The following is a 22,947-nucleotide window of genomic DNA, read 5'->3' as shown; positions in this document are numbered from 1 at the left end:
ATATTCAAGCCAAGTTCAGATCCGCATCCTCAATGATTTGCTTTATAGGTAGGGACGCTGAGGTCTAGAGATGCTGAGTGACTTACTCAAGGCCGCACAGCAAGCAGATAGCAGCGATGGCACTAAGACCCAAGTATTCTATCTCCACATTTTACCTGACTCTGAATCTAGAGCTCTGTTGTCTCACCAACCACCGTAAAATACATGAATCTAGGAGAGCCGCGAACATTCTTAAATGCACTGGGAACTTGTATTTGCTTAGGGGCTGACTATACCAATCAAGATAGGAATTAGATAAAAATTAGACAAAAAGAATTAGACAAAAATTAGACAAAAAGAAGGAAATGGCAACCCACTCCATTAATCTTGCCTGGAGAATTCCATGGACAGAGGAGCCTGGCAGGCTACAGTCCATGGGGTTGCAAAGAGTGAGGCCTGACTGGGCAACTATCACTCAGACAAAAATTAGAAAGAAGGAAAATAAAACAATGGTTAAAGGAGACCAAAAAAAAAATATATATATATATATATGTATATAGCAAAAATTCAGACAGACAGACACAAGCACACACCCCAAACCCTCAAACCTCCAGAGCTTCCTGCCTGTGAACCGAAAGGGGGAGTGTGAGTTTCTTGGCCTGGTTGGCAGGTGCCTTCTCAAAGGCCCATCGTCCTCCACTTCCTGAGGAGGCAGCAGCAGAACAAAGCCAGCAGAGACTCCTTTCCTCTTCTTCATCCCGTCACAGCTGCCTCAGCCTCTGCCTCCTGCACCATCCTGGGGAAGGATAAGATGAAGTGGACAGCACTTGTCATTGTGGCCGTCCTGCAGACGCAGTTCCCAGTTACAGGTAAGGCTGGATGTATCGAAGGAAATGAGCTTTGAGGAACTCTTTGTACATATGTGTGTGGGGTGGAGGGAGAGAGCAGAGGTGTGGAGAGGAGCCAATGTCTCCTTTAAATCTTGCCCTCCCCAAAGCAATGGACAGCTGAACAGGGAAGGGTCTGTTTCTATAGAGACATCTGCTTCAATATGGCCAAGTTGGAAATTAGCTTAGAGTCAGCTGCTTGAAGACAGACCTGTGTGAAGTATGGATTTTTCCAGTGATAAAAAGAGAGAGAAGTCTGAGATGGGGGAAGGATGAGGAGGAACTGAGGCAGGACTTGTGTGGGCAAGAGGAGAGGGAGAACTTAACAGAAGCTGGGAGGGACCAGAAAGCCTCACCTGGGCCACATTTTGTGCTGAAGCATTTTCCGAGTCTTTGTGTATTCTTTCCTTACTACCTTGCTGGCTCCATCACTCAGCCGCCTTCCTGCTTCGCCAACAAAGAGTGTTTCATGTGCCGTTGGGCAGAGAGGGTCATGGCTGTGACTTACCTGAAGCGTCTCCATAAGCCAGGCACTGACTGGGTTAACAAAGAAGGGAAGCGGCCTTCTTCAAGGCCCACATCTAGGCTCAGCTCTGACATGGCTGCCCCTGCACCCCACAGCCGAGGGCTGCTTGATGACACACCCACCCCAGTCTCCGTGACTCACCCACTGCCCCGTGCTTTAGGCAGCTCTCTGTCTGAGGCCAAAAAGCCAGAGATGCTGACAGAACGTAGGGGAGAGATGAGAGGATGTGACTTGTTAGGTCACCACCACGAGGAACAACCAACCAACAAGAGAACTCACTCTTCACTTCATTTCAGGCCCCGGAGACTAGCTTTTCTACAATCCTTCATTCCCACTGTGTTTTCCTGCTCAGATAAGAATAATAAGAAGTGAAAAGAAGACAAAATGGATTGTGTCTGGGGTTTGGCATCTTGGCATTTTTACAAGAAATGGGACAGGCTGTATTTGAATCTAAAAAACTGGGAGAGTGGTCAAAAACCAACGCCTTTTCTCCACTCTTCAGCTCACCTCAGCATGGGAGGGTGTTTGGCAACAATGGTGGGAGAGCTGGAGAGGCCACTGGTACTTTTGCTCCTACCAGAGGACGTGGCACAGCCCCGGCCTAGGGCCTTGGGGGCTTTGAGGACTAAGTAATCATGGGGTTTTCTGTAACATCACAGCTCTCTTCTCAGAAAAGGTCTTGCTGGATATGAGTCACGTGGTACTGTGGGGTAAGGACACCAGGGCGGGCCCAGAGCAGCCCATCCTTGTGTGCAGGGCTTGGGAGGACCCATGATGCCATGAGGGCCTATGAATTCAATGACTTCAGAGGGAACAGATGACAGCAATCTGAAGTTTCCTCAGGGGTCAATTTGTTTTGAGCCCTGGGGCTAAGGCAGGGGCAATAGAATTAGAAAAGAAAATAAAGCTTCTTGAGTTGTAGTAGCTGCCAGGAGTGGTAAACAAAACCCCACCCAGAAGACAAGATGGGGGCCATGCCCATTTCCACAAGCAGTGTACAGGAAGAAAAGCTTTAGATCCATCTTTCAAGGCCACTTGCTTTGCCAGTTTGGAGATTGAAATTTCAGCTCTTTTTAGATGAGCCTCCTAGCCTCATTGAGGGAGGGCAAGGGAGGCTTAGCGAGGCCTTTAACACCAAGGGCCACAAAAGGCACTCATGTTGGCTGAGGAGACTTATGCTTTATGATTTCCTTTGGAGGAAAGGCTGCTGATGAAATTTGAGTTGCGATCTTCCTTCTTTTCTCGCTCAATTAAGTTACTTACTCCCCAAACCCTTTTAAGACTTCTTTTTACTAAGACTTTTCTATTTGTTTTCTTGCAATTGCCCAGATCATTAAGATCACAGCAAATAATACCCCAGTCTGTCTACCTGAGGAAGTCTTCCTGGGTGAGTCTGCTAAGACAGTCACTTGAAGCTGAAAGAGATTACGATGGAGTGCCTAATGGTATGGGCAGAGTTTTGTCTGTAGAGCCCTCAACTCATCAGTGCCTTTAACACCAAGGTGGTCACTACCTCGCAGTGGTCAATGCGGCCTTGGTCCTTCCTTTGTAAGGAGGTGCAGCTTTGACACACAGGCTCAGGAAAAGGTGACGTGGGAAGAGTCAGGCTAATTACAGTGCTGCCAATTTCTCAGCTGTGCAACCTTAGGCAAGTCACTTAACCCCTCTGGTCCTCAGTTTTTTCACCTTTAAAGTAAGAATAACCTTCATTGCAGAGTTGTGAAAATGAGAAGTAAATGTCGCATGCCTGATACATACTAAACTGTCAATACGTAAAAGTTGTATTAATTTTTATTACTATTACACCCTGGACTGTTTTCTTGTTTTCATTACCCAGTGACAGGAAATGGAAACCCATGGTTAGGATTCTTAACCTGCTTTTGATTGTGTTGTAGAGCAGCACTGGACGTTTTCTCCATCTGTTGAGATCCAGTTCACCCTCCTTTTGGTTTTTGAGCACACCCGTAACAGCTCGGGAACACAGTGGTGATCCCTGCCAGTGGTAGGCCCAGTTGTGAACAAGTGTCAAACCTTCGCTGGGTCACAGGATGAGCGTTACAGGAACCATTTTTATTTTTCAGAGATACTCATCCTCTAGGAGATATTCCCTCAAAGTGAAAATATGGCTAATAGATATAAGCAGTTAGGGGGAGCAAATCAGAACACAGTTTGCCTGGTCATCACTGGTCAGGGTGGCCAACCCGAATTTCAGCCGAATGGTCGGTGTGGATGCGCAGTGGCCAGGGCATTTAACTGAACACTCTTTGCAATCAGACCTTTGCTTAAACTGCTTGGGGCTGTGCTTGAGGGGAGCTTTTGAGTGACGCCAGGACGCCAGGAAGTTTTTCATGGATGGCACTTTCGCCAGTGGTTTATTTTGATTTCTGGTCCTCTGGCTCTGCTTTTCCACATGATCTGCTTCATTTTCTACCACGGCCTTTCTCAGATTTGCTAGCCTATTTACACATCTGCTGCTGCAAAACTTCCCCCAGAAAAAGAGCTGCGAAACTGTTGCTTAGGTGAATAACCACTGCTGAATATTTTTTAAAAAAATCATTTTATTTTTTCCTTTGTCTTTAAAAAAATATTTTTTTAATTGGATATGCACTTTTTCAAGAATCCCTGAATATGGTGTTTTCTGTTTTATTTCAAAGAGTTCAGGCACCACTAGGGAACTGTCTTGCTTTAGAGTTGTCCAAACACACTCTGTAATCCTTTTTCTCCTGAGCCTTATTTACCTATAGGGGCTTCCCTGCTGGCTCAGCTGGTAAAGAATCCGCCGCAATATGGGAGACCTGGGTTTGATCCCTGGGTTGGGAAGATCCCCTGGAGAAGGGAAAGGCGACCCACTCCAGTATTCTGGCCTGGAGAATTCCACGAACTGTATATTGCTAAGAATTGGACATGACTGAGCGACTTTCACTTACAGCTACTTGATTAAATAAATAGCAGCAATAGTTCGAAATAAATTTCTTCTGTTTGGGCCAAGGTTAGTTCTTATCAACACTAAAGTGACTGTCGATTTAACCAATTTGAGAAAACATAAAGTCCATTTGGTTAAAAATAATCAAACTAGTCATTTGATCTGTTAATTGAAACAAAATGAATGATCTGTTTAGTCACTGCACATACACAGATACTCCTTCCAATGTAAAACACAATCTGTGTTTTCTGAGGGAAAAGATGCTTTAATCTTGCTCAGAGATACCCCAGCACTTAGCACAGTGTTTGAAGCAGAGCTCACACACAGTAAATATTTGTTGGGTGAATTAAAAGGGTGAGTGAAAGAATGAAGTCTAGACCTTTCTGTGTGATTAAATTCACTGTAATGGTTTATGGAGGGGCATTATTTAGACCTTTCTTCTAGAGAACTCAGCGTAAAACAAAGTACTTTAAAAATTAAACTGGTGGAGGGGACAAGGCAGTTTGAGTAAACAGACTGATTAAAATTATTAATAAGGATGGTCTAAGATAAAATCCTACCATTGTTAAAATTTTCTGATTGGACCATAAGAAATGTTCGATATTCATTTATTTGAGACCTACAAAAATGATAATTTCATATGATTCAACTAATACTGTATCTTGAAAAGTAGATGAAGAAAAATATTCATTTTTCTCATTTGGCTTTAACATTAAGGAAAAGCAGAAAATAAAGAAGGCTACCACTGTTGGAGATTAACTAATGGACTAGTAAATTAATGAAAGGCAATAAGGAGAAAAATAAAAATTTGTGGATTAAAGCATAAATCACATTATTAAATTGTCTAACTGTTTCAAAATATAGAAAGAAAAAAAAGCAGGATATCTAATCATTATAGTCCAATATGGTCTCAGTTACCAAGTAAATATCTCAACGAGCTATCATTTTTTTTTCCTCTGTCTTCATTTGAGATATTTTACAAAAATATCATAAAATCAGAGGAAGTTATTAATTTGAAAAATATTCCATTCCAATATTTTCCCAAGTGTCTGCATATCTTTATATAGCTGCTATTTGTTGTTCAGTTGCTCAGTCGTGTCCGACTCTCTGCAACCCCATGGACTGCAGCATGCCAGGCTTCCCTGTCCTTCACCATCTCCTGGAACTTGCTCAAACTCATGTCCATTGAGTCAGTGATGCCGTCCAGCCATCTCATCCTCTGTCGTCCCCCTCTCCTCCTGCCTTCAGTTGTTTCCAGCATCAGGCTCTCTTCTGACCCTGAGGTCTGCTCTTCACATCAGGTGGCCAAAGTATTGGCGCTTATTACAGTTGTTATTACAAAAACATTTTCATGTGTTTTTTTCCTTAATATTTTATTCTGAGCATCTTTTTTATGCTTAGCTTTCATGATTATTTTTAATTGTTATGTTAACTTCCATAGTTTATGCCTCAGATTTTCTTACTTATTGTTGAACATTTGCGCTATTTCTAATATTTGTTATTATAGCTAATCCTGCAAGAAAATCTTAAGATATATAGCTTACAATTTTTTTTCCTGACTTACTTCCTTGGGCTAATTTCTCTAGGGTTGATAATTAAAATAATAGGTTAAAGTAACAAAACATTTCCTAGGATACTTTAGACTTCTATTGAAGTCTAAACAGTTTTTCCATTAAGGAAAGATAATTTTTTCCCTAACTGACCATCTGCAAGTGTTTCTTATCTTTTCTGGAGCAGGCAATAGGGTGGAGGGACAGAGGTGGCCATGGAACCAAAAAGATCTAGATGTGAGTCCTGATTCCTCACCGTCCTTTCACTGTGGCCTGTTGCTTACCTTCAGAGCCCCGTTCTTCTGCGAGATGGCGGTTGCGATGTCTTGCCTCATGGAGAGCAGTGTGGGCTGGAAATACTATTTAGAAGTGCCTGTACACAGAAGTGCTGCAAAAGCAGTAATCATTATGCTATGTGCCTCAGTTTCCCAACCTACAAAATAGAAAGGATAAGATTTTTCTGGTAGAAGAAAGTAGAAACCTTGGTATTAACATGCTTTCTTTTTCTTCCTCTGTCACTAAATTGCAGTGTAAACTTGGGCAGAAATCTCTTTAGTTTTTGCATCTGTAAGATGAGAGGAGAGCTGAACACCCCTTTCAGCTACAAAATGAATTGCATAGTCTTGTAAAATTACCAGAATTTTAAGAACGTTTAAGTTGCCTACCATCTCACTGGTATTGGCTCATAGAATTGGGAACCTAAATCTTACTCTTCTCTGAAGCTCCAATAAACAAATAAAACACACACTTATAAAAAAAAGTCCAGACTTCTACCTTATCACATATTTTTAACTCTCTAAGCAGAAGCTCCCACTGTGAAAAATCCAAGGACAGAGTCCAGCATTTTCTGGCTTGTCCCTTACGCTTGTGCATCGACTGTAGATTTATGGCCACACAAGGACTTTGTTGCTGAGAATTGACAGAAAGCAAACTGCTGTCTGAAGCAGTCAAATTGCAGTAGTGGAAATGTTAGGAGCTTTCACCGTCTGCTTTGCTTGCCGGTTATGATTTGTGATACTCAGCAACTAATTTTCAGGCTCAAGGGGAAAAAAATAAATAGAAAGCATTTGAATAAAGACAGGCAGGATCCTCACTGGTTCAGACCAACGTTCTCTTAGTGCAGTTACCCCTTTATATTTACAAAATGCTTTCCAATACCTTCACTCATAACTCTCCTATGGCAAGTCAGCCGAAAAAGTAGTAAGATTCTCTTTTTATAGAAAGAGAAACGAGGATCAGAGGTTTGGTGACTTGCCTGAGTAGAACCAGGCCCCAAACACAATTTTTCTGATCCCTTGTTCAAGGTGTGTGCTCTCGAATGTTCTATGCAGCCTCTCCACCAGGCTTTTTGTCAACTTGCAATATTATACATGCGATGACTTAATTCTGAAGCAGACTTTTGAAGGTATTCCCCTTAGTAAGCATGTATTGTGATTTTCCTTTCAATTTCTGAAGTAAGAAATAACTGTTTTGATACTGAGTATCCTCATTAATGTATTTTTTCCTGAGTATAAAAATTTGGTTGTTAATATAGGATTGTGTTTTCCTCTGGCCTATTACTATAATTCTGAACTCATGTTCACCCCAAATGGTAAAATCCATCTTTCCTGTTTTCCTCTTAATAAAAACACATATTTGGGAGCATTTCTTGAGAGGGACCAACCTCGGTTTGCAATTCAACCAGCTTCTGTGTATGCAGAAGGGCACCCCTCCTTGCCCCTACCACATTATGCATAGGTGGAGATCAAAATATAAATTAAATTGTATTTGAGAAGATTTGATCCTAAATAATAGCCTTTAATTGATCTGTTTGGTAACAATGTATCTTCATTAAGTGTGCAAAATTTTGTGGGGTGAGTTTTTCTAAAAGAATAGTGTACTATTAATATTACACACAGACTTTGAGTTGAGATTTGGTTTTTTATATAAATCCCAAAGGAGTGGGAGAATTATCTTTAAATAACAAATGTCTACAATCAATTATTAATTATTTATGTCAGATTTTAGCCTTGAGTCCACTTACATCTGCCTGGGTTGAGCTCTGAGAGTGCAAAGCCTTTTGCTGTTGGTTGGGGCAAAGCAAACAGATAAGAAATCTGATGTTCAGAGCAGAAGCATTAAATTGCCAGATTCTGAACATCAGTTAATCTTAGTGGGGCTGCTCCCCAAGATGCCCGGCAGGAAGACTGGGAAAAGAGAAGTCTCCAGGAGGTTCTCCGGGTGTCCGCAGGGCTGCTGGCTATAGGTGCGTGGCTTTCACCAAACCCCGGAACTGGGGAGAATGGCTTAGAACCAACACCACCATATAAGATTAAACAAATCCCCACTTTTCTGTATTGCTGTAGGTACTAGAAAGTCAGTTATGTGTTCCTACATTTCACCAGTTCCCCACCATGCGATGTTGCTCTGATTCTAAACCATAGTGTGAACGTCAGCCCTGAGTTAGAACTGCTTTTTCATCTTATGGGCTGGGAGACTTGGAGTGAGGAGCCATTACAGGGAGAAGAGTAGAAAAGATAGCCTGGTGGGGTGGAGGTGGAGATTGCAGTCTGCGGCCCTGGGAGGCAGGCTGGCCAAAGAAGCCGGGGGAAGGCAAGCGAACCGGGGACTCCAGCAAGGGGCCAGCTCAGGGTGGGTGCAGCACACACGTGCGCTGGTGTGTTTGCCTGTGTGCTCTGCTGGGGGTAAAAGTGTCTGGGCCCCAGGGTACGTGTGGAGGTGTGTGTGAGACTGTGTGTTTGTGTGTATGTTCTGGCGTGTCCCAGCCTGTGAGTTCATTGGCACGCTTGTCGTATGTGTGTGCTTGTCGGCGTGCAAATGAACATGTCTTGCCTCTGCTGGTATGTCTCTCCACGTGCACCACTGAGTGGTTTTCTGTGCATTTAAGAGGAAGCTGGCGGCAGCAGGACAGCTCTGTAGAAAGAAGGGCAAACATTGCTTGAGCTTAGAGCTGGCAATCTAGGCAGGAGAATGGCGGAGCTGAGATGTCATTGAACCCATTCCAGGCATTCTCTGCAGAAGGGAGTGAAGACGACTTCTGTCCAAACTAGAATCTCCAGGATTATGGAGAGGTGTGAGCAACTCCTTCATAGAGACCCTTTTCTTTCTCTCTCTTTCAAACTTTTTATTTTATTTGGAGTATAGTTGATTATCAATGTGATGACAATTTCAGGTGAACAGTTGAAGGGACTCAGCCATACATACACATGTATCCATTCTCCCCCAGTCTGCCCTCCCATCCCGGCTGCCACAAAACATTGAGCAGAGTTTCTTGTATTATACAGTAGGTCTTTGTTGATTATCCACCTTAAACACAGCAGTGTGCTCATGTCCATCCCAAACTCCCGAACTATCCCCTCCCCACATCCGCCTTCTCCCGCCCCTGCCACCATAAGTTTGTTCTCTAAGTCTATGAATCGGTTTCTGTCTTGTAAATAAATTCATATATATCATTTCTTTTTAGATTCCGTATATAAGAAATGTTGTACGATGTATCTCCTCTGTCTGACTTACTTCACTCAGTAGGACAATCTCTAGGTCTGTCCATGTTGATACAGAGACTTCTCAGGTGACTCAGTTGCCCTAAGAACTCCCCTCCTAATTCTCCCTTTTCCCAAGCCTGCTCTTTTTCTTTCCACCTTCCTCTCGGTTCCGTCTGCCTAGAATGCTGACCCTACCCTGGCCCCCCGATGGAAACCCTGTCTGCCTCTTATAATCAAGTCCAGACATGTGAGGACCTCCTGGACTCTCTGTTGACATTATTAGCAGCATTAAGGTGACAAAGGAAGGTGGAAATTTGTTGTTCTAACTCATAGTTAAAAATCCAACACAAACGTTCCCTACGGTGAGCCCTTCTCAGGGTGGAGGCCCAGCACACAGAGTTTCAGGAACACATACCAGTGAGCAGAAAACGCCACCAGTTCCCCAGTTCTCACCAGTTCTTCCCACGGTGGTCATCCTATGAGTTTTGACTGAAATAGTCAAAATACATTTGATGCTTTTCTTTCTTTCTGCCCTCAAAACATATTGATAAGCAATTCGATAAAGTAACCTACTTTGGCTGTCGAGAGTTGGTATTGCCAGACCGACAGTTTTTTTATGTTGTTGTTTTTATGTGTGATAGTTATTTTCAATATCTGGTTATTCAAACCATCTGGGTAGCACAGTGGCCTTCAGTGGCCTCCTCACTCCGTAGCTGGGGAAGAGAGTACAGGATCAGAAGGGAAAGGGAGGAGGTGCCCAGCAGAAAAGGCTACAAATGGCCTCATTTTTGCTGAAACTTCTGCCAGCACATTTTTAGGCCTTACCAGACCTTTCTAAGGTGACAAGAATTTAATTCTTTGCCCTGTGTTTTCTTTGAAGCACTCAGCTGAAAATATGATATTTTAAAAAAAGTTTGCTGCTTTAAAGCAAAATCTGCCATTCTTGCTAAAATACCAGAATTTTATGTGTCTTTGTGCTACCACTTTGATCCAAAGGAACCAGAGCAGTTTGAGAAAACTGTTTTTTGGTGCTCTGAGGGTTGAAAGTGCAGATGATAGTTTAATCGAGCACTTTAAGAAATGGGGCACACTCATAGACTGTGTGGTCATGAGAAACCTCCAAACAAAATGTCCCGGAGTCTTTAGTTTTGTGACTTACTTTTGTAGTCACAAGAGGTGGATGGGGCAATATGTGCTGGACCACACAAGGGTGATGTGTATGTAGTGAAGTCAAAGAGAGCTCTTCCTAAAGAAAGTGAAGAGAAGTGTTAGTCACTCAGTCGTGTCCGACTATTTGCGACCCCATGGACTATAGCCCACCAAGCTCCTCTGTCCATGAAATTCTCCAGGCAAGGGTACTGGAGTGGGTTGCCATTCTCTTCTCCAGGGGATCTTCCCGACCTAGTGATAGAACCTGAGTCTCCCATGTTGCAGGCAGATTCTTTACCATATGAGCCACCAGGGAAGCTTTCATTTAACAGTGAAGAAAATTTCTGTTGGTGGCATTAGAGACACAGAAGAATATAATTTGGAAGACTACTTTTGCGGCAATGTTACAGGCTATGGAGGAAACTTTGGCCACGGTGGAAACTCTGATGGAAGAGGTGTCATAGAAGTCATGGAATCATAGAGGTGGAGGCAGCAGGAGATAATAGGGGATATAGTAACTTTGGAGATGAGGGCGGCAACTATCACAATGGTCCTGGGTCTTGCATTAGAGAAGGCTATTGTGGCGGTGGGCCAGAGTATGGAAACCACGGTAACAGAAATGCTGATGGTAGCAGAGGATAATGGTTACAATGAAGGAGGACATTTTCGCAGTAGTAACTATGGTAGTGGGGGATACTATAATGATTTGGAAATTATAGTGAATAACAGCAATCAAATTATGGGCCTATGAAGTGGGACAGTTTTGGTGGAAGAAGCTCGGGTCCCTATGTTGGTGGTCATAGATCTGGTAGTGGAGGGGTGGATATGGTATCAGATGGTTCCACAACTCAGCAGGAAAGGGCTGGAGTTCTTAGCAGGAGAGAGTTAGGAGTCATTCGGAAAGCCGCAGATTACTTTGAGGCAGTCCTCCAAAACGCACTGAAGGGGCTGTAAAAATGTGCTACAGAAGGAAGGATGGCCACAGTCAGAAAAGTTATTGCAGCTTAAACAGAAACCTTTGGACTGTCAGAGCCCCAGTTTGCAAAAAGTGCAGCTATTAAATTAATGCAATGCAGTATCAGTTAGATGTACATTCCTGAGGTCTTTTATCACTTCAAACTTGGTCTTTTTCTTTTCAGTAAATCAGGTATATTGTCCTGTAAATTGTGGGATTGATACCAGGAATAAAAAATTAAGAAATTTTTAACTTAAAATGAAAACAAAATTTTTCACTTAAAACAAATTATTTGGTAAACCAATTGACTTATCAGTGAGTGAGTATTTACCAAGCACCTCTCATATACCCCAAGGCAAACAAACAATCCTGTAGATGGTTGGCCCAACCAGCCCATTAACCAGACCAGTCTTTGAGAGATGGATGCTGAAAAGAAAGAAGAGCTTTCTTTCTTTAAGAGAAAGCTTCCTTAGTTCTATAGGTCATGTTCTCAGGTTTTATGAAAAAGTCTTAATTTCCCTACAGGCTTGCTTCTTTATGGTCTAGTCTAATTTCCGTCATTTTGTGAGCCTGTGCTAATTTCCATGCTGAGTTTAATAGCAAAAGAGGCATATATCAGGAGATACCACCCAGGACTTCTAAGTTAGGCTTGAGAGCTTCAGAAATTCTCCCTTTGATTTCTTCAGATTAGAGAGGAAACTTTGTCTTTTCTTCTACTTCACTATCAACACTTCAAAACCCAGACCTATATAAAATACACAAATGCTTTATGGACAAAATGAATCTTGTCTGTTTTCTTTGGATTTCAGTGGGAACAATAAAGATTGAGTTACAAAAGGTTGGCAAAGAGGATTTTTCTATTTCTTTCTATTAAGTGTAGAGGCTTCAAAAGAACAGCTCAGAAAGTCAAATAATTGTATCTACCGCAGCTCACCCATCCATCTCCCTGCTGAACTGGCCTGTGAAATCTCCTTTAAAAACTTGGTCAGCTCTCACCTGCCCATTGCAAATGCTGTATTGTTAAACGTTTCTATCCAGAATTCCACAAGGGAGGCTGCTGTAAAGCAAATTCCTTCCATTTCAACAGAGCATCTCATCAGGAATAGCTCTTTGGTGTGAGCAGAAGGGTGCTTCTAATTTTCAAAGCTTTGTAATTTCATCTTGGAGAGGGAGCTACTTGGAAACCAAAAACGGATTGTGAATAAAGTGATAATCATGAACTCTTGCAATCCAAAGTCGCCTGGGGGGAGGATGTGAAAGGGAAGGTTTGGAGAGCAGTTTTTGATCTTCATGATAATTTCTTGATTTTTTTCATTAGGAAAAAAACACATCAATTTCTAGCTATGGCTCTAAACTCAAACTTCAGATTTGAAGTCAATCTAATTTCTGGTTTGGTTTCTGACCATAGCTTACTCAGAAAATTCCTGTCAGCCATTTTTAAGAGCTCAAAATGGCTCCTCTGTGCCGAGGGATAAAGAGAGGATTTGGCTGTTTAGGGATTTTTAAATTTGGGGTTGAATATTTCATAGTAGCATGCAAGCCTGGAGTTCAGTTCAGATCAGTCACTCAGTTGTGTCCGACTCTTTGTGACCCCATGAATCGCAGCACGCCAGGCCTCCCTGTCCATCACCAACTCCCGGAGTTCACTCAGACTCATGTCCATCGAGTCAGTGATGCCATCCAGCCATCTCATCCTCTGTCGTCCCCTTCTCCTCCTGCCCCCAATTCCTCCCAGCATCAGAGTCTTTTCCAATGAGTCAACTCTTCGCATGAGGTGGCCAAAGTACTGGAGTTTCAGCTTCAGCATCATTCCTTCCAAAGAAATCCCAGGGTTTGTCTCCTTCAGAATGGACTGATTGGATCTCCTTGCAGTCCAAGGGACTCTCAAGAGTCTTTTCCAACACCACAGTTCAAAAGCATCAATTCTTCGGCACTCAGCTTTCTTCACAGTCCAACTCTCACATCCATACATAACCACTGGAAAACCATAGCCTTGACTAGATGGACCTTTGTTGGCAAAGTCATGTCTCTGCTTTTGAATATGCTATCTAGGTTGGTCATAACTTTTCTTCCAAGGAGTAAGCATCTTTTAATTTCATGGCTGCAGTCACCATCTGCAGTGATTTTGGAGCCCCCCAAAATAAAGTCTGACACTGTTTCCACTGTTTCCCATCTATTTCCCATGAAGCCTGGAGTAACTTTAATTAAAAAAAAAAAAGGCATCTAACCTCCAAATTGGCTAATCATCTCAGATTCAGTGCAGAATGATTACCCAAGGACTGTGCTGCTTGGTCCTCTCGAGGGAGTCCGCTCTATGGGCCTAGGTGCTGTCCCTGTAATGAGTCCTCTCTAGGGAGTCCTCTCCATTTTCCTGGATGCTTTCCCCATAAATTCCTATAAAACCACAGTCTTTCTCCACCAGGTATGACTGTGGGACTTCACCTTTCTCTTCCACCACCTTCATTCCTTTTCTCTGAAGGTTTTTAAAAAATCTTTTCCAAGGGACTATAAAAATCACATTTAATGGGATTTTGAATTATGCAAATGAAAATAATGCAATACAAACAATTAATAAGGTCTCAATTTATGTGCATTATTTACAATAATGTGGCTCTAATTTTGCATTTATTCCTGTGAGAAATTAACTAGAATTTTGGAAAATCATCAGGAATGCACCTTTCATATAGTGTAACTACTTTGTACGGAGAAGGCAATAGCACCCCACTCCAGTATTCTTGCTTGGAAAATCCCATGGATGGAGAAGCCTGGTGGGCTGCAGTCCACGGAGTCTCGAAGAGTCAGACACAACTGAGCAACTTCACTTTCACTTTTCACTCTCATGCATTGGAGAAGGAAATGGCAACCCACTCCGGTGTTCTTGCCTGGAGAATTCCAGGGGCAGAAGAGCCTGGTAGGCTGCCATCTCTGGGGTTGCACAGAGTCGGACACAACTGAAGCGACTTAGCAGCAACTACTTTGTAATCAAAAGTGGCTTTGCTAATATCATGATTAGCTGCTGTGGATATGGGGAATGCCGTCAGTGAATTTTACTTTCAGTGATAAGAACGGAGCCTCTCTGGAAAGATTTTCTGTGACCTAAGTGGGGCTTCCCTGATACGACAGAATCACAGAATATTTGAGCTGAAAAAGATAGATACTCTTAAGTTCTACTTCTGGATCTTACCAGAGCAGAAATGGTGGTCCAAGAGACAGAAAGCACTCTGGCTCGATTTACCTGTGTGTGTGTGTGTGTTTAGCTTTCTTTCTGCCTATCCCCTGTCTGTCTTGCTCCTGACAGGATTCTGGGAGGAGTGCTGATCTGATCTTCTCTCAGGGGCTACAGGAGAGCAGGTGCTGTAAAGCAAGGCCATCCTGCAGCCTGTTGCCCTGTAGGTCAGGGCCTGCAGCATTAATGGACAAAAATCTGAAGAACAGTGAGAACTTGGTGTGTAGAAGCTTGAGTGGAGGGAGAGTACTTTTTGTCTATAGAAAATAAAAGTTTAATGAACAAACAAGTGATCCAAATTCCTTATATTATTACTATATCTAGGTGCAGAAAATGCCTAATATATGTAAATGATGACTCAACAAAACTGCTTTTTAAAACAAAAAAAATATTAGCCACATACAGAAGGACCTTCCCCCCGCTAGAGGAGGCTCTTTGAAAGTTTGGTGAAAGAGAATATTATAACAACACTTACTTGGGAGAGTGTTATCAAATTATTTAGTAATGGAAGAATTCATTTTCTAATTCAACTGTTTTCATGAGTGTGAATTTTCACTTAGTGGATTTTCGTAGCATATGTGTGTGCACGCTAAGTAGCTTCAGTTATGTCTGACTCTCTGCAACTCAGTGGACTGTAGCCCACCAGGCTCCTTTGTCCATGGGATTCTCCAGGCAAGAGTATTGTAGTGGATGGCCATGCCCTCCTCCAGGGGATCTTCCTGACCCAGGGATCCAACCTGCATCTCCTGCATTGCCGGCAGATTCTGTACTGCTGAGCCTCTGGGGAAGCCCTCTCATAGCATAGACAGACACGTTCAACTTTCTTAAAGGAGAGATGTGTCCAGATTTTCTCATCAGTTGTTTACCAGCGGATGACCTTCCTAGGATGAGCAAGACTGACCCTTTGGACTTGGAAGAATTTCCTTTAAGAGCTTTCTGTGATGTGATTCTACCTGGGTATAGCACCTCCCTGCTTGGCACCCCATTCACGGCTAAGACAGACAGATATGGCATGGCATCTTAAACATCTCTGCTGTGACTGCTCGGGGCCGTGAAGACCACAAGGACAGTGACTCACTGATCAAAGGCCCTGGCAGCCATCTAGTCATGAGAGGTCCTCTCTAGCTGGAGAGAAAAGACTACAATGAGAGAAAATCGAGTTACCTTCCTATTAGTGAAGAGGGTATGTTATAACAAAACATTTCATTGTTGGAAATAATATCAGAGGTAGAAATAAAGTACAGAGCATGGCCATCCTTTATCTCATCCTGAATATATGTTCTGAGGAAGCACTGTTACACGTCAGCGACTGCACCGTGGTGAGTCCCAGTTGCTGTGCTCAGAGAACTCACAGTTTCGAGACACGACAGAGATATCTGACTGGTCTGGTGAAGTGGCATGAGCTCTTGTTGAGAGGAGCTTGTTTTCTGTGTTGTTTACGTGCATTAGGCCAGATAGCCCTCTGGCACTTTTGCTGGTGTCCCCGTGATGCAGGTAGGGGCTGGGGGACAGTGGCATATGGCTACATGAGCTAGAGCTGGGCTTTGACCCCAGGCAGCCTGGCCCCCACTATGAACTATATTGCCCCTGGGAGATAATAGCTTACATTTGTTATGAACTTTGTGGTAGGAGTTGAGGTTTGCTTGCCACAAAAAGTTGGGAAAGGGCAGATCTGGTGTTAGGAACAGAATGTCTTACCTCAGGAAGGGCTCTTAGCAGCCCCCTGCCCATCCCTGGAAACTCATTTCCCACCCTCTGAATGGTTCTGGGATGAAGAGCCTGGGGGACCTCACATTCATGGCCCTTGGGACTGTGGTGTATAGCCCACTCCCACTCAAGGCCCAGTACTGACTTCCCTCCATGGGGCCAGCTGCTCACATGAGCCAGCCCTCCTCATCCAAAGGAGCTGACTCCTAAAGGTCTTGTTCACTGAAGTCTATAACAAAGGCATTGTTTCCCAAACTGTATCTGCAAGATAGGACTGCTGTACCACAGCAAGAAGGGATAGACGTACTGGAAACACTAGTTTGAGCAAACTTGAGGAAGGTTTCTTCCGTTGTCATTTCAATGCAGGACTTGTCAGAACCTTCTCTCTGCAAATGTGCCTTTCACATCCCCAAGAGGAAGAGAGGGAGAAACAGTATGTAATAGTGTATGAATTGATTTGACCCAATTTGGCATTTATATTTTCAGAGAACTGCTATTAAATGGTCTGCAGAATCGTTCAAACAAAGTTCAATGGAGAACAGTATCAAGCAGTTCAAATGTAAGGGCTTTCAGAAAGCTATGCTGGAGGAGCAAAGGGATACACATTGGGGCACAGGATTTGAATGGGTAGGACTCAATTCAAAGAGGGGAGAGGAAGACACCCCAGGAATGGGAGGAATGTATCCAAGGCAGGACAGCAGTATGACTTAGACGCTCCATTCCTTTTGAGCAGCTCTCATTTCCTACTCATATCCCCATGGCAATCAGGACAGGTGAATGATTAGGGGGACACAATTTAGGGACACTGATTGGGAGAATTGTTCCAGTGAAAAGAGAGGTCAGTAATATTTTACCCTTCTTAAATAACCTAGGTGCTAAACTCTGCAACGGAAACTCCCAACAGCCTGGGCAAGGTTTAGCATGTCCTCTGTAGGGGATGATGCATGTTCATACCACATTGGCCTCCCCCTCAGTGCCTGGCCTGCCTTCCAGCTGCCTCCAGCTGCACCTCTCAGCCTGCAGCCTCGCTCTGGCATTCTGTGCACCTGGCCATGCAGGAAGCGGTGTAGAAGGCACTGGCAGTGTAGGAGGTCCAACGCCCTGTAGGGGCAGCTCTGGGCCAGGGACTGAATTCAGACCCAAATAGCCTTGCCGTCGCATATGCTAACCCTGCACCACCTATTTCCACAAATTTGCCAGCATCATGAAGCCCTGTTGTTAAGAGTGGTGACTAGCTGAAATGGCAATCCGCTCCAGTACTCTTGCCTGGAAAATCCCGTGGACAGAGGAGCCTGGTAGGCTACAGTCCATGGGGTCACAAAGAGTCGGACACGACTGAGTGACTTCACTTCACTTCACTTTCTGCTCCTGCCAGACTCCCCCACATATGTACAATATCTGTTTCCTAGGGCTGCTGAAGCACCATAGCTTGAAAACCAGTTAGTGGTTTTTCACAGTTCTGAAGGTTAGAAGTCCAAAATCAAGGAATCAGTGGGGTGTTGGTTCCTTCTCTGAGGCTCTGGTTTATGCTCTCTCCTAGCTTCTGGTGGCTTTCTGGTAGTTTTTGGCATCCCTTGGCTTGTAGGTGCAACACCCTGATTTCTGCCCCCAACTCCACGTGGCATCTGCCTGGTGTAGAAGTCTGTCTCTGCATTTAAACTTTTCCTTTTTGTAAGGACACAGACCTCTTGGGTCAGAACCCATTCCAGTGACTTGATCTTACCTTGAGCATCTGCCAACACATTCTTTCCAAATAAGGTCACATTCATAGGTACTGGGTGGGGAGGGGTTAGGACTTCAACAGTCTTTTACAGGGTATGAGTCAATCCATAATGCCCACCAGTGCTTCCTGGGAATATCTCCCAGATAAAGTACCTGTACTCCAAACTTCATCTCAGGGTCTGCTTCTGGAAGAATTTGAACTAAGACACCCTTCTTAAAAAGTGGTACCTCAGGGATACAGAGAGATTGTGAAACTTTCCAAGCACCATGTTCTTTGCTGAAATTATGGTTTGAGTCAGCATTTTAATTTCTTACCTCAGCACTAGAATATGTTTCTCAACCTTTCCTAAGACTAGCTGGAAGGGCTGTTTCTATGATGGCTCAGTTTATTTGTTTTGAACACTGGTTGTTTTTCACCATGATGTGGTTCAGTGAGGAAAGAAAAGAGGCATGTCAAATGCACAGGGGTCTTTGCCATCAGGCATCGCTAAGGGAAGGACACTTTCAGCCCAACGCATAAGTGTTCATTTCCAGCCTGGTTGACTGTCAAGCTCCCACTGAAGTAACCGGCATGGATGTAGACTGCGGGGTTGCTGAGCCAGCTCTGTCCCCTCCCTTCCTCCGAAGGATGGAATAAACATGTCAGAGGGGAGGGTGCTTCCCATCTCGGGAGCACCGGGGTTGCCCTTTAGAAAAACGTTGCCAGCGCATTCTGCAATCTCGAAATGAATCTGAATGGTAATTCATGCAGCAGGGCTTATTCTGGATTTTAGACAGTTCCAGACCCTGCTCCAGGTCCTCTTTTTCCAATCTCCATCTAGATTCCACACAACAGTGGTCTGGACAGCACAGGGACTCTGACAGGAGGAAGGGCCAGGGTGGCAGTGGCGGCTGCCCCCTGCTGCCTTCGGTGCGGTCTCCTTGGCTGGTGAAAGAACAAAGTGTTTCCAGGGCTGGGGCCCCAGCTGTGAGGCAGGGTGGTTCCAGTTCAGTTTTGAGTTAAGAAATGCTTTAAACAGGTTATTGCGAAGAGTCACCAGGAATTGGCTGTTTCTCTCTAGAGCTTTCTGCAGTCCATGAGCTTTTCAGAAACAGGGCCCTGATTACAAGGAATGGCTGTGTGAGTGTGTTTTAATTATGAATAGATTCTGATTCTAGTGAGACATGCTTGTTTCCTCCACTACTCTGAGTAGGCCAGGACTAAGAGTGACTTGACTTTCTCTAGTATTACAAGAAGATTTTGTGTGTGTGTGACAGACACAGAGGGAGGTCAAGAGAGACAAGAGAGAGACAGAGAATTAGGACGCAGGAAAGGGACAGGAAGATGTATTAAAAGGATATTCATGGCAAACAGTTAATTTCTAGGATTTCTTTCTCTTCTTGCTAGCAACCAGCATCTCAAGAGAGCTCTGGGATGTGGGTGTGGGAGGTTGTGAGAGGAGAGTGTGTTGACCAGAAGCAGCTGACTAGAATAGAAGCAGCACTCCTTTCATTCTCGTGCTGGAAGACGGCCCCTCCTCTGCTAGAGAAGGCCCCTCTGTGAGGTTCACATGCTCAGGAAGGAATCCCTCTTGCTCAGCTGATTTGAGAGAAAGGAACCACTTTCTGAAGTAGGACAGTCTTCATTTATTTCAGATTCCTTCCCTTGTTGCCAGCTTGCCATTTACCTTTAACTTCCACCTCTACTGATGTTTGTCGTGCCTATGCACACCTGGTGTTTCCACGTAGGGTCCCATCTCTTAGCCCTTTCAATCTTATGACAACCCCTTGAAGCTAGCATCGGCTCTCCATCTTATGGATGAGAAAACCGAAGCTCTAAGTGACTTGAGAGGTTTGTCTCGGGACTTGTCATTAGTAAGCGGTGCAGCCTAGGTCGTATGCCTGCCATTGCTGGGCTCCTCACTGTGCTGAGCTCCACCATGAATACAGCTGCAGGAAGAGGTGCCGTCAGAGGAGGGGCTGTGGTGTGGGATGCTGAGACCAGACCTGAATCTCTCTTTGGGTGACTCAGGTGCCGCTGACCACACTTCTCTCCATGGCTCTGAGACAGACCTGTCTCGGGCGCTCTCCCAGGGGCACAGGGACAACTGCCAGATACCTGCGCACACACCTCTTGCCAGCACCACTTGCTCACCCACTGATGCTTGGTGACAGGGCTGGCTGCAATTGACTGAGAGCTGCTAGTAAACACTGGAGGTTCAGAATGGGTCCGGGAGCAGTTAGTCCTAGGAAAGACCCGTCCTCTGGCCAAGTCCCCTCCCTAGGGTTAGCTGGTCTTGACTAATGTAAAATGTGGTTTTCCCTTACATGGGGAGAATTGTTTATCAGACTCTTCTCCATCCTTCTTGGCATTGCTCAGACCCCATCTCTGGTTTGAAGTCGTTGCAGCCCACGCAGCCAGCAATCACCCCTCCCTTCACTGAACTCCTCAGGTTTTCACCATCTGTCCCTCTCAATGGACGATGAAGAACATGGGTTCTGGAGTCACATTGACTGGGTTCAAAGCCTACCTTCAGTACTTTCCAGCTGTGTGTCCTTAGGAGCAAATAAAGGCTTTCTGGATCTGGGGCTCTTCATCTGTTTAATGTGGATAATGATGCCTATCTCAGAGGGGTTTTGTGAGAAGTAAACTCTTTGATGCTGAAAAGCACTGGGCTTGGTGCCCAGCCCATGAGCCCTTGATATACACCAGTTCATAAGATCAGTGCCCTGGGCTGTTGTTGATTGCTGACTTGTCATCATCCAACTCTTGTATTATTAATGAACTTTCTATGTGGTTACACTTCATTTTTCCAATGGAAAGATTCTAGAGGCAATGTCCCTGACACTGTTGTTTTTTTCATGCCTAGAGCATTTACCTTTGGACTGTCTTGAATGAACCCCAGTGGTTAAACAGAGCAAACCTTTTCTCCAAAGGACCAGGTAGTAAACATTTTAGGCTTATGAGCCATAGGTCTTTTTCACAACTACTCAGCTCTGCTGAAAGTCCCTCAGTTGTGTCCGACTCTTTATGACTCTCTGACTGTACAGTCCACGGAATTCTCCAGGCCAGAATACTGGAGTGGGTAGCCTTTCCCTTCTCCAGGGGATCTTCCCAACCCAGGGATAAAATCCAGGTCTCCCTCATTGCAGGCAGATTCTTTACCAGCTGAGCCACAGGGGAAGCCCAGGAACACTGGAGTGGGTGGCCTATCCTTTCTCCAGTGGATCTTTCCGACCCAGGAATCAAACTGGGGTCTCCTGCATTGCAGGCAGATTCTTTACCAACTGAGCTCTCAGAGAGTAGCACAAAAACAACCACAGACAGTATGGAAACCAGTAAGCATGGCAATGTTCCAAAAAACTTTGTTTACAAGCTGGTAACTGCCCAGATTTGGGCTGTAGGCCATACTTTGCCACCCCTGGTTAACAGCAATGGAAACAGGATACTTGGGTCCAAATCTACATCCACCACTTAATATGCCCAGTTTTCCAGCTTTGTGTTCGAAAGAAGGCCCCATCAGTAAGTGTGTGCTTTTCTCTGCCTGATGCCAGTCCATGGCACCAGGGAGACACCTGAGGTGTCCTCCTTAGGCAGCTGCACAGCTGAAGTGGGTGGTTGACTTCAGGGAGCAGATAGCACAGGTGTGGAACTTAAAACAAAAATGGTATACATTTGCTGGGGGGGGCGTCTTCAAGGTCAGTAACTTTCTCACTAAAGTGACATGGAAACACAAAGTGATTTGGCTGGCCTGAGGGATAAAAGCATTTGTTATTTTCTCTAATTTGCTGTGTTCATGGGGAGTTTAGTCATAGAAGTTTCTATTCTTAGGAACTCACAGCACACCATGACACACATCTTATTCACCCACAAAATAATTCTGTTCTACATAACAAGCCTTTACAGCAAGGGGTGGAAGGCAATTATGAGAAATCATATGTGTTAGGATTGTTACCAGTGCTTCAAGAGCTTCAGAGTTAATTAACAAAGCATGTGTACAGACCCCCTCTCTAATCATACCAGAAGCTCAGGTTATAATGAAAGGATGACATTCTATTTTCAACTTTCTTATAATCCTTGAAATTGTGTTGATTTTGAAAGTAAAAATACAACATCATATTAAGGAAACTCAAACACAGGTGAGAATTATAGAACATTTAGAGTCTGGCTCAAAGTGATAAGAGTTATAGTAGGACAAGAAAGTATTGGGTGATGTCAAGATCTCATCATTGGGAAAATGGGAAGCTACATCATAAATGTCTGCCTGATCATCCTAAGCTTTCTCATTGTAACAGGATCCGTTATTTTCTAACAATAATACATCTTATTAAGGAGAAGTAATAATCTCCTTTGGGACATGAGTAAAATAAATTAAATTCGGTTTATTTTCAAAATATAATGAGTATTTCTCCAGTGCAGCATAAGAAATAGAATATCACCTAGGAGAAACTTACGTAGGCAGTGATAAAATGGGAAAATATAATAAAAGAAAACCCACATGCCCTGTGGAGGAGAAGCCCTCTGTATGTGTGATCGTCATCTTGTGAGTGGTTCGATCACACTTCATAGTTTTGCCAAGTGCTTTACTGTAAATTACTGTATGAAAAATTTATATCACTTTGAAATGTATAGGTTAGCTCCCTTTTATTGGTGGAGAAGCTAAAGTTTAAAGAAGATAGGTGATTTGCTCCAGATTATTCATTGGTAGAGTTGGAAATTGAATTTTATTCTTTTGGATCCAAATCCAAGCTTTTCTCCTACACAGTTACCTGTGCACAGGTTATGTGTGTATCTGTGGCCTGGAAGGGTGGCATCCAAAGAGGTGTACAACCTTTCAAAACAGAATGCACTCGACTAAAAT

At 43.9% G+C, this 22,947-nt stretch overlaps 1 protein-coding gene across 1 annotated transcript in view; it reads left to right on the top strand.

The window, feature by feature from the left end:
• Window positions 1-705: 705 nt before the first annotated feature.
• CD247 (CD247 molecule) overlaps window positions 706-22,947 on the top strand; it is a gene marked incomplete at its 5' end in the record, with an annotated part of 84,741 nt that continues 62,499 nt past the window's right edge. The window contains 1 exon segment of the mRNA NM_001009417.1: window positions 706-848. Within this exon segment, the coding sequence (NP_001009417.1) occupies window positions 791-848 (58 nt within the window).

This window comes from Ovis aries, chromosome 1 (genome assembly GCF_016772045.2).
Source record: "Ovis aries strain OAR_USU_Benz2616 breed Rambouillet chromosome 1, ARS-UI_Ramb_v3.0, whole genome shotgun sequence".
NCBI classification, from domain to species: Eukaryota; Metazoa; Chordata; class Mammalia; order Artiodactyla; family Bovidae; genus Ovis; species Ovis aries.
The sequence above is the reverse complement of the archived record's forward strand: the minus strand, read 5'-3'. Positions and strand labels throughout refer to the sequence as shown.